Source organism: Lactuca saligna, chromosome 6, assembly GCF_052625555.1.
Source record: "Lactuca saligna cultivar CGN05327 chromosome 6, ASM5262555v1, whole genome shotgun sequence".
NCBI lineage: Eukaryota > Viridiplantae > Streptophyta > Magnoliopsida > Asterales > Asteraceae > Lactuca > Lactuca saligna.
In genome coordinates, this window is record NC_136422.1 from 39,263,909 (window position 1) to 39,276,841 (window position 12,933).

At 33.1% G+C, this 12,933-nt stretch overlaps 2 protein-coding genes across 2 annotated transcripts; both read right to left on the minus strand.

The window, feature by feature from the left end:
- Positions 1-2,979: 2,979 nt before the first annotated feature.
- On the minus strand, positions 2,980-4,453 carry LOC145001497 (casparian strip membrane protein 1-like). Its single transcript, XM_078960875.1, has 3 exons — positions 4,051-4,453; positions 3,415-3,538; positions 2,980-3,324 (listed from the first exon to the last, which is right to left on the minus strand). The coding sequence occupies exons 1-3, from the start codon at positions 4,356-4,358 to the stop codon at positions 3,118-3,120; spliced, it is 639 nt and encodes a 212-aa protein (XP_078817001.1). The 5' UTR covers positions 4,359-4,453; the 3' UTR covers positions 2,980-3,117.
- A 2,143-nt stretch (positions 4,454-6,596) lies between these two features.
- On the minus strand, positions 6,597-7,637 carry LOC145001186 (large ribosomal subunit protein eL21x/eL21w). The gene is made up of 2 exons (XM_078960541.1): positions 7,306-7,637; positions 6,597-6,964 (listed from the first exon to the last, which is right to left on the minus strand). The coding sequence occupies exons 1-2, from the start codon at positions 7,540-7,542 to the stop codon at positions 6,707-6,709; spliced, it is 495 nt and encodes a 164-aa protein (XP_078816667.1). The 5' UTR covers positions 7,543-7,637; the 3' UTR covers positions 6,597-6,706.
- Between the last annotated feature and the right edge of the window lie 5,296 nt (positions 7,638-12,933).

Below are 12,933 nucleotides of genomic sequence, written 5' to 3' on the forward strand. Positions count from 1 at the left end.
ATGAGCAAGAAAGAATGAATCCATATGGCCTTATTTATAGCCTTAGATACCTTCTAGGGCTTTATCCTCAAGCATGGATGGGATGGATAACCCTAAGAACGAAATTCCCCTTATCCTAAGGGAATTTTCATCCACCACACTTCTTTCTAGTGTTCTGAAAATATTCATGATTAATCAACTATTAAATAATTGATATTGAACCATTATATTAATTAAATTGTTGATTAATTCCCAAATTGTTTTTCTAATTAGTTTCTAATTAACTATCAAACCATAATAATTAATAAACTAATTACTTCTTTATTAATTCTACATATTTGAGTCGATAAGACTGTGGTAATGATAAGGTTCTTTGGCCTGACCAGTTTCACGTTTAAGATTAGTAAGTCCTATTGTTAGTTGTTGCCACATGATATCATGAATTTTGTTCAAAACTTTGCAGATGTCATTTTTTGCTAGAAGATACAACTCCTCTTTTATTAGGATTATCCTAATGATAAAGTACTTGATTACTTTACGGACTACAAACTAAATATAGCCTTAAGTGGTAGTATTTATAAGATTATTGCTAAGTCCGTACGAATAGACTCAACTTAGTAATTAAGAAGATGATTGACAGTATTCAGTTTGTATTTGTGGCATGTAGGAATATTCACGAAGGTCCTTTTAATTATTAGTGCGATTTACGCATTGGCTAAAAAAGTCAATAGGAATTTCGATAAAGCTTGGGACTTTCTCAACTCGTTCATTTTACAAATGGGTTTTAGTTCTAAATGGATAAGTTGGATAAAAGGTTGGCTTGCCTTAGCCCTTGCCTCGGTTTTAGTAAATAAATCCCCCACTAAGAAGTTTGCCATAAAAAAATGAGTTAGACAATTTAACCCTCTATCGCGTTTCATTTTCATTATACATGGAGAGATTTAATGTGGCAATGAGATCGGCGTGTAAAAAAAATGATTTTTGAAAGGGTGAAATTTTTTAGATGTGAGTCCATTGTCCCACACCTGTTTCCGCTGACAACACAATCTTTATTGGTGAATAATCTACAAGCAACATTAAGAAAATTGATTGTATCTTTCATTGCTTCCACATTTCCTTTAGTTTGAAAGTAAACATCCACAAACTTTAAGGTGTTCGATATTGGTGCTACATCTAGAGAGACTACTACATTGGTGAGAATTCTTTTGTATGAATCCACATCACTTTCGTTCGTTCATTTATTTTGGGGTCCCAATATGGGAGAATATTTCCCTTAAAAAGAATTGGATCCCTATTATCGGTCGTTTTCAAGGCAAGCTTCCAATATATAAAACTAAACACCATCATCAAGGCGTTACTAGGTAGTCTTCCTATATATTATTTATATGTGTTCAAATCCTGAAATGCATTATTGAGAATATTGAATGAATCCATAAAAATTTCCTTTAAGGAGGGACGTGGGAAATGTCAAAAATGAATTGGTTACTTGGGTTAAGTTGCTTTCTCCCAAAGAAGAGGGTGGGCTCGATGTAAGTAGTATTTGAGCCTTAAACATTGCTTTACTTGTCAAGTGATTGTGGAGGATCAACTCCGAAAAGAACCCACTTTGGTTTTGGGTTATACAAGGACTCAATAACCTAACAAGAAAGCCAAAGGAATGTTTGGCGAAAAATTCATACCCCATAGTATGGAATAATACTGCAAAAGTGGCTATAGGTCTCAATAATATTGGCATTAACTCAAAATAAATTTTTGTTTTTATATTGTAGGTATAAATGAAGACACCCTCTTCTATAAAAGATGATTCGCTGGGGATGGACTGATTACAAGACAAATTCCCCAATCTATATTCCTTTTGAAAAGTTAAAAAAAATGCTTGTTTGATGACCAAGTATCCTATGTAGGCTTGGAAGAAAGCACCCAACAACAATTTGGAAGTGCGGAACTAAATCGAATTTTCCATTGTTGTCCTATTTAGGCTTCAAGATATTTAGTATCGAAGTCGTTGTTTCTTAGAGCCTTATGGAACAACATTATTGAATGTTTGTGTTTAGCAATTGATCTAAATATAATAGTGATTGGGGAGATACAATAGGTTGATTAAATATGTGTTGCCTCTTAAGGTTGTTTTTTTTGGGAGGATGTTTAGTCATAATCTTGGCAACTACGACTCTCTCAGATAAAGGCGTCAACATACCTCCAATTGTGTGAAAGGTGTCCAAATAGGATTAAAACAACATACCATATGTTGATTAGTTGTCTGATTGTGGTAAAATTGTGAGGTCGAAATTTTTAATGGCGTGGCATTCTGCTCCATCCCATCTGGTCGGTGGGGAACTATTAAAGTTTAGTACTTCATGGAGTTGATGTCCAAAAAAGAAGAAACCGCTTCAAGCTATTTGCTATAGATCACTTTGGTGCATGAAGAAGGTGATCACTTTGGTGCATGAAGAAGGCAATAAACAATAACAATAAGGTGTTCAATAGGAAATGCTTCTCTTCCCAAAGTATTAATAATATTGTTTCTTTGGTGTTCCTTTGGTTTGAATATAGGTAAAAGAAATGAGATATTAGCCATTTAAATTAGTGTAGATCTCTTTTTCTTTGTATGTAATTATTTCTTGTCTTGTTTTCTTGCTAGGCCTGTGGATCTTAATAAAATTCTTGTTGATTCCAAAAATGAAAAGTAAGGTTCCACCATGTATTGAGATTTATAAAGTTTAATGAATTGTCTCGCTATTATGCATAATGATATGTTTTAAAAAATAATTTATTAGCAAACATGAATTTTTACATTTATTTTAAAAGGTGTTATTTTTTCCACTGAAGAATTTTATGGTCTCCACCTCCATTAAACTTCAAGGTGACATCCTAATATGATTGAGTTTAATAATTTAAATGTCAACCATGTGTTTCATCTAATTTAATTCTTTTATCAAATTATGCATTATGATGTTCTAACAAGTGAAATGAATTTAATCAATCTAACAAAGTAGCATATAAAAAGAAAATTTGTATGATTAATAATATATTTCAAAACAACAACATTAAATCTCAAGAAAAACCAACAATATATGAGGATAAACAAACGGATTTTAAAAAGAAAAATAAACATTCGCCATGACAAACTTCACATGTTTAAAGAGAAAAGGCAGATAACACGACCAATGCCATGAGAATGACCACAGATAGAAAAGAAGCCACCACAGCCCCGCTAATTTTCTGGCAAAAATCGTTAAACTGTTGACAAATTGCAGGCCAATTTGCATCTGAATTGCCATTATGAGCTAAGTAAACTATGGATGCTGCCCCACCAGCCGCTGATGTTGTCAAAGCAACCATAACCTGAGATCGAAACACAAGAGATTGCAAATAAAACCAAATGTAAATGTACAAATTATTTAGTTCTTGAGATCATTTTTAAATGGATCTTACCGAGTCAAAGAACATGAGGATAACCCTCGGCTTGGTTGCTTTTGGACGCAAAATACACACGATGGAAATCGGAATTGTGAGGGCTAGGTAACTTGCTGTTATAGCATTTGCAATCAAGAAAAACCTGTTTAATGTCACAAACATCAGTTACATAGTTAATATCAATGTTATAAAAAAACGTCATATACGCAAAATAGATCAAATAGAAAAATATAAAAATTTAGTTACATACAAAGAAAGTGGTTCAAGACTAAAAGTTGTCTAAAAAATATTCAATCTATTTACAACCCTTTCAAATATCATTTTTATAGAAGTTAGATTTTTATTTTAAAAGTGTCAATGAGCACGCAACCCCATCATCAGCCGATACGATCGATCCATTTTAGAAATGCACTAAAAAGTACCCGTTTTAATATTAATTATTATTTTTATTGTATAAACGTATAAGAACATAATCTATTTAACCTTTAGAAGTCAAACTATACATACGTGTAATATCTGTTTATGCATGAGTAGAGAGTATATATATATATATATATATATATATATATATATATATATATATATATATATATATATATATATATATATATATATATATATATATATATATATATATATATATATATAACTTACGTAAAAGCTGGCAAATCATCGTAACTGGCTTTGAACTGAAAGAACTGAGTGAAGAAAGGTAGAGTCTGGTCTGTGGACCCCATGGCTATGGCTGCTCCTAAAGCCGTAGCAACACCGGCTATCCTTAAAACCACATCAAACACTGCTAAACCTCTCCGGTATCCACCTTTTGTTGCCGCCGGTTTAACCACCACCGGTACTGCTTTACTGCTGCTCGAACCACCTGGAGGAGCCGCCAAAAGTGGCGCTTTCCCCTTCCTTTCTTTTGGTGTTTCCACTATGTTAACCGCAGATGTTTCACCTTCCATCTTATCTTCTGGATAGAGAGAGAGATATATGTGTGGATATATACGAATGTATGTATGTATATGTATATGCAGAGAGAGAGATGATGATATACGGAAATAGTAGCTAGGTGGTTTATATAGAGAGAATAACAATGAACGTTGGGAGCTGGTGAGAGACGTTGTGAGAAAAGTGTTATGAAGTTGATGGAGGAATGATTAAGAGTTGTTGGTAGTTTTGCAAAAAGTGTTAATGATTTGGAATATATTTCATCTCTAATGGGTCAAATGAGTCGAATAAAAAATGTCTAAAAACAGTAGATCAAAAGTATTGTAAGAGGTATTGTTTTAATATATAATTATATATACACCTTATTAGTTGACATGTTACTTATTGAAAAAGTTAAAGTAATAAAAATTTAATAAACAGATAGCTATTTGTCCATTCGACATATCTCGATCAACTTCAAGATTTTACTCCTTTTATCTCATTGACCTAATTATTATTATGTCATTGGACTTTGATATAAGATTAAACGAGTCGTTAAAAGGAAAAATAAATTCGTTGACATCACAACTTTGAAGAAACAATAGTAAACAAAATTTGATTAATGAGAAAGTGTCACTTGATCCACATAACTTCTCTCTTTTGACCTTAGAAAATAAAAAGTGACACGCCTAATCATGTTTTTTAATGGTAGAAAAAGCATCTTTGACAACAAGAAATTTTCATTTTTTTTTATAAAATAAACGACCAGCTAATTCTTTTTTAAAGAATTTTGATGAGAAGAAAAAGAAGAATAAAACATGATTTTCATAATAAATTACTTTATTGCTAACTAACCAAAATATATTTTGCATAACAATATTAATCAACTAAACAACTTTACTTCACCTAATCCACTAATCTAAATTATGGTACTTCGAACCCCTTTTTGTTATTAAAATGTCCATACTTCATCGAGTCAATTTTCGATACAATGGTCAACCACCTCTCCTATGTTGTGAATTGGCAAATACCTAAATGGTCTTTGGAGCCAAAAGACATTTGTACCCATAAAGAAATGGTAGATAAAATTAACAAAACATAAACGAAATTGAATTGGGCTTATAACTCAACGCAAACGTATGGTTTGATTTTGTTTCACATTTCGACATTTCGTCATCAATCAATTAAAAATGACTTGTATATCTTTAGGACGTATCCAACATCATATTTGACATTAAAACCACTTTTAGTGCAAAAAATAATGTAAATCATCTCCCACCCAACATAATTTTTTATATTAAATTTAGTGTTAAGAAGATTGTTGTATCAAATTTGGTGCAACACTAACACAAGAAGCTTACGATGATTAGAATGCGATAGGCATGTTGCACAACATGATCACAAACACAAACACAAACACAACCAAAAGGAAATACATAAAGTTCAAGTTAACACAAACACAACCAAAAGGAAATACAAAAGCAATGTTTTTATTCATCAAGAATTGTGTATTGATGCAAGGACAAAACCATATTACAACATTAAAGGACAAGTAGGAAAGATAACCCCACAAGTATAGCGAAGATATTGATAGTTTGATGACAATATAAACCGATTAATGTATGTGGTTTGTCTAGCATAGTCAAGACAACTTTCAAAACATCAGTTTCCTTTGCATTTTGTTTCTAATTAGATCAAAACTTCAAATTTTACACATAGTTTTGTTACAATTGATTATCCAACTTAGATTACTTGATGCCATAAGAAGCAATTTGTTTATTAGCTTATTACAATTTGATATATAACTAATAAGCACTTTTGAGTTATGTGATATAACGAAAAAATAGGTTATTTGACTTAAAAAATATAGTTTTTAACAAGTCACATTTAAGCTCTATTGTTTTTAACCGTAAATAAACCACAAATATTGATCATAGCACGTTTTTCCCTTTTTCATAAACACCACCACACATACCAAATTCAACATTTTATCCCTTTCTTTCTTACATCTTATCCGATTATTGCATTTAAATATTATAATGCTACAAACAATTTTTCTCTAAAACTTCATTTTTGCACCACATAAACTAATAAACAAGACTTTAATTTTATAAATAAATAAATAAATAACTTAAGTTGTTTAGGGTTTTTAGGGTTTAAGCACACATTGACAACTTAAAGTGGTTTCATATACTAGAAAAACAATTATGCCCACAAAACAAAATTGATCAAAGATGTACCTTATAACCATAACTCATTTCAAATCACTAATATAGCAAACATGACTCTAGATTATAAATAAAGAACAAGAAACAAAATACCGGTTTTAACGTTTCCAAATGTATCAAAACAAAAATAAACAAAACCCCAACAAACTTTAAACTTAATACCCACCTTTAAGATCATTGACAACATCATAAGGAATAGGAGTAACAGTCTCTAGAGTAGTTCCTTCAACCATAAACCCTGGTTTGGGTCCCAAAGGTTGCCTTTTAGTACTAATCACCACACCCTTAGCCTTAGCTTCTGCTTTTAAAACATCATTCTTCTTTACCCTGTTTTTGAACTCTTCAGTGCACCTTGATGGCATCACATGCTCAATTCGGACATGGATCCTCTTCTTGATGATCCTGTTTCCAACCTGTAGTATATACCAAACATCTTTCAATAAACTCATATGCATCACCTACTGATCTTGTTACTTGTTAGCTTCGTTTATGAATAAACACAAAGCTACAGAATGTAGGAGAGAAAGAAACAAAATATCGAAATTTGTTTGAATCCCTTGTCGACATAGTAAACGCAGCAAAATATTATAGACCAAATTCAGAAGCTTTAATACAAATGAAACAGCGATTGAAGAAAAGATACTAGCTCTTAATCCAATTGTATCTTTGAATTAACAACTATCGTGTATAAGTATTTTTGTAACTAATTCGTAAACATTCAGTGTCCTAGCTATAGACAGAGGGTGAAATTGACCTGCTTGTTCATTTCGACACCGATGGCGCGTTTGGTGACGTTCCAGACCTGACCGGTACGGCCGTGGTAGAACTTATGCGGCATACCTTTGTGAATGGCGCCGTTCACCTTGACATCGACATAATCTCCGACGTGATAAGTTCTGAGGTATGTTGAGAGATGGATGGTACCCTTCTTCCTGAATCCTCTTGCGAACAAATCCCTAGTCCTTGACCTCAATCCATGTCCGGCCGGCATCTTTACGTTCCACTCTCGATCGCAAAATACGATCGGCGGAGAGTATTGAGTGTGTAGGCAAAGAACTCAAAACCCTAGAATCGTCGTCTTTTAAAAGAGGGTATGGAAGTTCGTTAGGGTTTCGGATTATCAGGCTTTAGGTATTGGGCCCTTTGAATTTGAAGAAGAGTTGTGTTTGTTGCAAGCCGGTTTTTCTAAGCCTGTAAATTAAAATCTTTATTAATTATTTTGTTAAAATTGCAATGTTCATTGAGAAATTGAAAAATCTTATTCATTTTGCAAGTATTTTTTAAAAAAATAAAGTGCTTCATAAATTTTTGGAAAAATAACCATTTAGTTAGGAATGTTTTATTTCATACCTGTTTTAAATTGAGTTACCCACATCATTCATTTGATTCGTTACTCTGGAACAAGCATTTCAGATTACACCTTGTTCTCTATTTGTCATTTTGGAGTTATAGGAACACGCATTTCAGACTAAAGGATTATCGCATGATGTCATCTAATTAGCATATATCGTTTCCTTTATATATTTGTGGCATCTAATTAGCATCTTTGGTTTGTTGTTAGTAGTTTTTGATATGAAATAATTCATGTTACCTAGATTGTTGGTTAGTTAGGGTTTTTGTATGATTAATATTAGTATAGCCAAAAAATTGCTACAAGTGTGACACTTCAAAATCGATTCCGTAATGCACTCTGGAATACAACGAACAAGTCTAAAATATGTAGAACTTCTTCGAAAGGCGTAGAACAGTCAAGAACACGAAATTCAGAACACGTGTTATTTCTACTCTGGAACAATGTGTTAATTAAAAGAAATATATTGTAGCATGACGGTATATAGGAAGAGGTTTTTCATGACAATATGGAAACCTGAATTGGGTAAGAAAATATTGGCTAGGTTATAGCCTAACCTATGGGCGTCGTTTTTAGGTCATCATGTTTTGGTTTGTGGATATATATATATATATATATATATATATATATATATATATATATATATGTCGATGGATGCACAATGTCACCCATTAATATGTCGTTACTTGCTATGTAACGTGACATCCCCAATTTTACTGTCAGAAAATACCAATTTGTTTATGTTTTATTTGAAAATCAGAGTACACTTTTGAAGAAATATGTTGCGGAATTTGTTCTCAAAAATTTGATAAATAAATTATCAAAGCATTCCCGAAAAAATGTGTTTTCATTATATTAAAAACACATGGATGTCATTGTCAATACAGTACATAAGCATAAACAGAAATAATACAAGCCTTACAACATTTATTGTTCTAATGGCCTATAATTCATAGATCTCTCATCAGATCAACACTCTTATGCTCTTTTACCACTACTTGTAATGCAATAAACTAAATGGGTCGGACTTTGGAGTCTAGTGAGCACTTAGGGTTTTCAACCCACAACAATTTAGTTTATTAATTTCATCAAATCAATCAACCAATTACTCGTTCTCCTTATCCTCACTTTATGTCCCTAAAGCAACTAAATTAAGGGACCTAGCCTAAAGATTTTCATCGGGATAACAACACTATTTAGGGGATTCCTCAACAATACATGTCAATAAGGCAATTATGAGGGGGATACATTACACTTGGTGAACATGTAGTTCAAAAACACCCACAGGCTGCGAGCCTACAAGCGTTCCACTAGATTGTCTAGAATAATTCGTGGTCGTCATATATACTCCGCTAGATGACTGAATCAACTTAAACATCGAGGCTTCTCATCATTTATTTCATCATCTATATCATCTTTACCCATCATAATTATAGATATAAAATACATATACAGTTTAAATCGAATAAAACATGTATATTTTGTTCATCCAGCATAGATATAAAGAACACGGATAATATGCACATATAACACGTAATTTATATTAAATATTTCATATCTCTGTATAAGATGAAAGGAATTATGCACTTACTTGGTAAAGTGATGACTCCAAACTCGAGCAGCGCTTCGCTTCTAACAATTTTATTTTCCTTCGACGAAACCTACTATCATTATCACTAGATGTAGCCTAATATTTTATGTGATTAGTTATTAACTAAAGGTCTATGAGCTATGATGTTTTATAAGTGTTAAACAATACTTTTCAACTACTATGTACAAACATGGGTCATTCATGAAACACTGGAGGGCAGAACCATTTTGGCATGTAAGTTGTTCTGAAATCCAACAATCCTATGCGACCCTTCAAACCAGATTTCTCGTACCATGAACAGTTAAAAGGTATTACAATAACACTCTGTAATATTTATAATACATAGCACATATATTGTTTATAGGTTCAAAATAACAATAATGAACTTAAACATAAGTTATACTTAAAGTAGAGTAAGCATAACTCACTTACAGTGGTGTTTGGCTAAGAGTCGGGCTCTGCGGGGGCAGAACTTCTAAACCGAAAGCTCTTATTCTCGGAGCCTTATGGCGCTCCGGGACTCGCCTCTAGCACTTGGGAAGTACATGGAATCGGAGGGACTAATAGAGGTAATTAAGATAGAAAGAATGGAAAATGTGTGAAGAAATGGGGTGATCCTCGCATCTATTTATAGGCTGCATCTTCGGTCTACGATGGGCGTATCTTCGAAGTACATTGCTCTTACGAGGGTCAGGTTTCGGAATCCTATGTGAATCCGTAGAGAGAAAGCGGGGGTCCTGATTCGGCCACGTGTTACCCTCGCATCCTAATCCCATTAACTTCTAAATTCCGCAACTTTCGCATACAAGCTCTGTTTTAAACATTCTTTATATCCACGCGTAGGTATCGACGAGATTTACTACTTTTGTTTAGACTCTGTCGGCTAATTTTGACTTTATTTTTAAAGTTATATTTTAACATGATTAGACAGATAAAGTCCGTTAAAAATTCATAATTTTGTCATCCGACATCCGTTTTCGATTGTTTTTATATCGTTGAGCTCCTATTAATGAGATCTTCAATTCTCATTTAGGTTTTGTCGGTTAAAAATCAATTGATCTAAAATTAAATTTCTAGGTTGTGCACTACTATGCTAAATCTTAGAAAAATCATAACTTCCTCATACGAAGTCAGATTTAGATGTTCTCTATATGCACACTTTCGATTTAACATATATTACGAATTTCGTTTAGATCGCTAAAGCAAAAAAGTATTTTATCACAAACTCACTTTTTACGACACACAACATCGTGCCAGTTTTGTCGCAAAACTTCGACGGGTCATAACTTATAAGTCGGATTTTAGCGTTCTTTATATGTATGAAATCCTTGTGACATATACTATAACTTGGTTAAGATTATTCATTCTAAATAATCTTCTATCAAAAAATCATTGTTAATGCTTATTGTCTCTAAATTGACTAGCCTGAATCTACGGGCGTTACAATTATCTCCCCCTTAGGATGATTATGTCCTGGAATCATTCACGAAACATGGCTTGTATAATGACTCCATAAGTTATCTTTTCATCCTAAGTAATAATCGTAACTCTTTTGTCATGTCAAATGAGGATCTAACTCTTGGACTTCTTGACTGCTGACGGTGCACAATCTTGCACCCACTCTTTATCCTATGTTGGACTTTCAATTGTATCCTTCAAGTTACAAAATCAATCCTTATTGGAGACTGATGCTTCTACTTAAACAGACTTAACTTAATATAAGGTCTTTACTTCGATTATCGTAAGAAACCGATAGGTCATGTTCTAATGACCTCTCATCGTATGGTACAATGCTCAGACTCAAATATTTTTGAGTCAGATTCCAGAATGGACGATACCTTCTTTCATGTTCTAATGTGATATAATCACATTCTAGCTACAAGCTTCTTACTTTAACAACGATCACGATACTTCTATTGATCGATTCGATTATCTTTCATTTCAATATTTTGGCTTAAGTCGGATGTTCTATCGAACTTGGTTCTTCAAACCATGTAACATACTTATCTTAGTCAGAGTCAATTTGATATGACCACTTGGGTCGGAATATCAATCATCTTCTTAGCCATTACCGAAACAGTTATAACGACTGATATAAACAAAACATAATCAATTACTAGCGCCTTGTTAACCTTGTGGCTTTCCCTAATCCAAGTGAGAGTCTTGTGCTTCCGGTAGTATATGCCTCTACTACCTTTCACACCTACTCATATTCGTCCCAAGTATTGTCTCGCAGTCCCCAAGTTCTTATTTCTTAAAATCACAAAATGATGTAACACATTGGTGGAGGAAATTCCAGATGATTGGATAACTTCATGGATAGTACCAAAAGTCTTTCTTTCTGCCAATCGAAAGTGTACTTCTCCCGTACTAGACACATTATTTATTAGACGCATTCTAAAGGCAAGATACCTATCTTACGATATTTTATGATAAGTGTCATTCATTATCATAAGCCTTATCGTTTCCTCCGTTTACTCAATTCGCTACGAGTCTTCACCATGATGTTATGTTCACAGAAGCATGCGTTTAGTATATCGGGATGAGAATATAGATAAGGTTTAGACGTGTGATCTTCCTTATTACTCTAAAAAGTTACATGTCAATTCTAATACCGTAATTAAATGTTTAGAGATCTGAACACATAAAATTTACAGATCCGGTCAGCAGTAGACCATAGATCCAATCAAATAATAACATCCTAAAGCATACAAGGCATCTTATAGGATAAATAATCTAGCACATAAAAGTAATTTAGGCATCTAATCCTAAAGTAAGCTAGTTCTTGTGTCAATTCAATTGTACTACCTAAAATATAATAAAGACACTCCTCACGATCATCGCTTACCATTCTAAGTTTAAGTCTACAAATTTCCTAAAATTCCTAGTTCGGCTGAACTAATGCTCTGATACCAACTGTGACATCCACAATTTCACGGCCAATAAAAGACCAATTTGTTTATGCTTTATTTGAAAACCAGAGTATACTTTTGAAGAAATGTGTCGCAAAATTTGTTCCCAAATATATGATAAGTAAATTATCAAAGCATTCCCTAAAGAATGTGTTTTCATTATATTAAAAACACTGGGATGTCATTGTCAATATAGTACATTAGCATAAATAGAAATAGTACAAGATTTACAACATTTATTATTCTAATGGCCTATAATCCATATATCTCTCATCAGATCAACACTCCTCTGCTCTTTTGTCATTACCTGTAATGCAAGAAACTGAGTGGATCAGGCTTGGAGGCCTGGTGAGCACATGGGGTTTTCAACCCACAATAATTCAGTTTATTAATTTCATCAAATCAATCAACCCGATTACTTGCTCCTGTTATCCTCACTTTATGTCCCTAAAGCATCTAAATTAAGGGACCTAGCCTAAAGATTTTCATCGGGATGACAACACTGCTTAGGGGATTCCTCAACAATAC